This window comes from Xenia sp. Carnegie-2017, unplaced genomic scaffold, assembly GCF_021976095.1.
Source record: "Xenia sp. Carnegie-2017 unplaced genomic scaffold, XeniaSp_v1 HiC_scaffold_3, whole genome shotgun sequence".
Taxonomy (NCBI): Eukaryota; Metazoa; Cnidaria; class Anthozoa; order Malacalcyonacea; family Xeniidae; genus Xenia; species Xenia sp. Carnegie-2017.
Genome location: NW_025813493.1, coordinates 9,364,208 through 9,367,891, shown reverse-complemented (window position 1 = coordinate 9,367,891; position 3,684 = coordinate 9,364,208). Strand labels below are relative to the sequence as shown.

At 35.4% G+C, this 3,684-nt stretch overlaps 1 protein-coding gene across 1 annotated transcript; it reads left to right on the top strand.

Moving 5' to 3' along the window:
* Positions 1–2,599: 2,599 nt before the first annotated feature.
* LOC124454188 (G-protein coupled receptor 39-like) lies at positions 2,600–3,418 on the top strand. Its single transcript, XM_047004993.1, has one exon. The coding sequence runs from the start codon at positions 2,600–2,602 to the stop codon at positions 3,416–3,418; it is 819 nt and encodes a 272-aa protein (XP_046860949.1).
* Positions 3,419–3,684: the final 266 nt, after the last annotated feature.

The window sequence follows — 3,684 nt, the reverse complement described above, 5'->3', positions numbered from 1 at the left end:
AATGCGTTCTTTGTTGCTATGATCTTCTATGGAGTAGGGACACCGTTTGAAAAATTACTTGCCTCGTACATCTGAGTTCTGGATTACAATGCAGCGATGATATTAAGAACGACATGATTAATGCGGAAGAAAAGGGAAAGAAGCACTACGCAACTTCTTGGCGAAACGAATTGAATCCAACGACGAAGATCTGTTTGCACCAAGTCAAAAAATGAAGAGAAAGACGTTTACAGCGATGAAAATTAAAAATTCATGCGACAATAAAGATAAAAGCTTAACAATAAAAGCGGATCGTGATTTATTTGCCCGATTTTTAGTCATAGGTGTCTAGCACGATGTTTCGATGAGAAAAGTGCTCACCTATCCTCTTGATCCTCTTCCTTGGTCTTTAGCCACTGCTGATGGACGTTATCTAAAAGCTGTTAAATCTAAGCTGCTGGACAGTGTTGAGAAAAATGTAGAAGATCCCATGGTAGATTCCCTTCCAGTTGATTGTGTAAGAGTATTTGATGGTATGGTCATCATTCAGCATCTGGCCTCTATAAGTTTAACAAAATTTGGCGAAATTTCCGAATATATCTTAAAACACATCACCTCTAATTCTGGTAAAATCATATATTTTGTCACCGACTAATATTTTGACGAATCTTTAAAAGGTGGTGAACGCAAACGATGTGAAAATTCAGAAAGCATTCGAATTCAGCTGTCAAGAAGGGACCAGAAACGACCCAAGCAATTCAAAAATACCTAAATGATATCAATAACAAAGTTGATCTTGTGAAACCTTTTCTACAAGATTGGTCGGATCCCGAGGGCTTCAAAGCCACCATCTCAGAACGAACTGTATTTGTAACCGTTGAAAGTGAATGTTATCAACTAGAAGTAGCAAATAACAAAGTAGTGTCAAGAAAAGAAGTTAGCCTTTGCTTCAACAAAGAAGAAGCAGACACTAAAATGTTTCTTTGTTGCCTGCATAATACCCAAACCAATATAAATCCTAGTATATGCATCTCAACTGTTGACAGCGATGTTGCAATTTTGGCTGTCTACTACAAAGAGCGAATTTACTGTAACTTATATGTTGAGATTGGATTAAAAGGAAGGAAGAGAATCTTTTCTATTTCAAAAATTTACGAATGTCTTTGTGAAGCAGTGTCTAATGCTTTGCCAGCTCTTCATGCAGTTACTGGTTGTGATTCAACAAGTGTGTTCTTTGGAGTTGGAAAATAAAAGGCTTAAAAAATTGTCAAGTTTTCGGATTGATATGAAAAAGCATTAAAGAAAATTGGTGACGTTTTCGACTTTGTTGAAAAGCTTTTTCCGACAGTTCAAGAAACGGTTGCTGAACTATATGGTGTTAAATCTTGTTAGAATATTAACGAAGCGCGCTACACAAAATTCTCCACCAAGAGTAAGTTCCCAGAACCGCATAAACCTCCACCAAGAAAACATAAATTGCTATTGCATTGTAAATGAGCAAATTAAGTGACTTGTATCTGGAAATCACCATTATCATGTAATGTTTTGTCCCCAACAACAGAAGGCCGTGGATGGATGGTTGTTAATGGGAAGTTAGGAAGTCATTGGATGAGCCAGAAAACAGCTCCGGACTCCATACTCGAAATTTTAGCCAGTGGTTGCAAAAAGTCATGATGTCAAATCAATATGTGCATATATTGCAAATGGACTTAAATGTACTGCCATCTGCAATTGTAGTGCATGCATAAACTTCATACAAAACGAGGATGATGGACACGAAATTGACATATTCGGCAGTGATACAGATGACTAGTTAGATTTCCAATCTGATCCTGCTTAAAATATCGTTGGGTAAGCATTGGTACTTTGAACTTTTCAAATGGATTATTTTAAACACCATTTTGGAAAGAATAGTCATGTCTTACACTTTGATGCTTTTGAAGATGGACTATTTCCACTAATTTCCTACCAAATCAATTTCCAATCTCATTGTAAAGATCATTTTATAACCCAAAGTGGTCCCAGTGCCTCTGTGGCCAGTGGAAGACGATTACTACGGACTACCACACTGATTGCTGTATGTCGGACTTGTTTCCGCCATTGATACAAGACAATCGTTCGTCCGTGTTCTTACAATTAGCAGCTGCTTTTTGGCTCACGTTTATTACACAAGATGCCCAACGTCTTCACTGCCATCATGGGGTCATGCGTTTATGACTTTTGTTGTAATTTTTTATTTGTTTTCTTCCTTCTCAAAAGCAAGCGATAACATTTAGTATTTGCATTTTTGATTATTTCTTATTTAATTACAGGTTCTTCATTTTCGACGCCATTTTGCACAAAAATTACGGATTATCAAAATGCTAAACAAAACGGTAACGGGAACAACATACAAGATATTTTTGCACTGCTGACATGTTAAAACATTATTACTACGTCATGAAGCACAAATTGAAGGCATAGTGGAATTGCCCCTCGATGCAGTAAGTTTTTCCCATCTGTCTCCTTGACTATGTAAATCTTTGCAACAATTGTATTCATGAATAAATAGTGTCATTTATTACACGGCATTATCTGTGTGAAAGTAATCGTTCATCTTTCCTGACATCTGACATAAGAAATGGACATCAGAGTCTTAGTACAATTGATTTTAATGCTGGCAATCAATGGGATCGTTTTTATTTGTGGGTTGATTTTAAACTCTCTTGTGGTTTTTTGTTGGTTAAAGTCATCGCAACTACAAAAGAAAGTATGTCACTTCACAATTTGTTTGTTATCCTGCGTCGACCTGCTGTTGATAGCTACAAACTCTCCAGTTTTGATCACAGAATTGATATTTTGGATTGGTGAAAGAGACTCAATTTTCAAACTGCGCACTATTACTCACTTTTTCGATGTATTTATTTCTTTTTCAATAAGTACCCTGTTCCTTGTTAGCTTTGAGCGATACTTGGCAGTTTTCCATCCAATATTTCACCACAAAAAAGTAACGAAGTCATTGCTCATTAAATTGCATTTTGTTTTTCTTTTTATTTCCACCATGTTGTTTCTGTTACATATAACAAAACATATCTTGGCCTCGAAAATACTTTTTTGTTTACTGTTTATGTTCCCATTTATCTACGTCAACACTAAGCTCCACATTATCTCAAAGAAATATCGTCGAAAGGTCGTTAAAACATCCGAAAATCACAGTAAAAAAGGAAAGTCTTTTAGAAAATCCATATCAACATGTCTTCTTCTGGTAGCTTGTGTCTCGATTTGCTTTATGATATCGATCATCAGTTATATCGTTTTGACACTTAAAAAAAATACCGATTGGGCTCTCAGCTATACATGGATGAAAACATTTTGGTGTATCAACAGCACAACTAACTGTTTGGTGATATTTTGGCGTAATAAAAACCTTCGCTCCAAGGCGAGAAAAATATTAAAATAATTGAGCAATACTTCAAGTTCGTTCTAATTTACTATATAAAGATTTTCAGAGTCGATTCTTTACGTACAACTAAATCTATAATATTGTAGGAATAAATGTGTGTTAGGGCTGTAGAATTGTTGTATTCTTGCCGTTGTGCAATGTTATTGAACAAACAAGCTCCATGTTTAATTATTTGATATATAACTTGTCGTAACTGCTATTTGAATAAAACATATTAACATAAGCTAGATAGTATGCTTTACAACACAAAATATACAAAAAAA

Excerpts from the sequence above, each read along its gene's own strand:
- LOC124454188 (XM_047004993.1), top strand. The coding sequence starts at position 2,600 with ATGGACATCAGAGTCTTAGTACAATTGATTTTAATGCTGGCAATCAAT.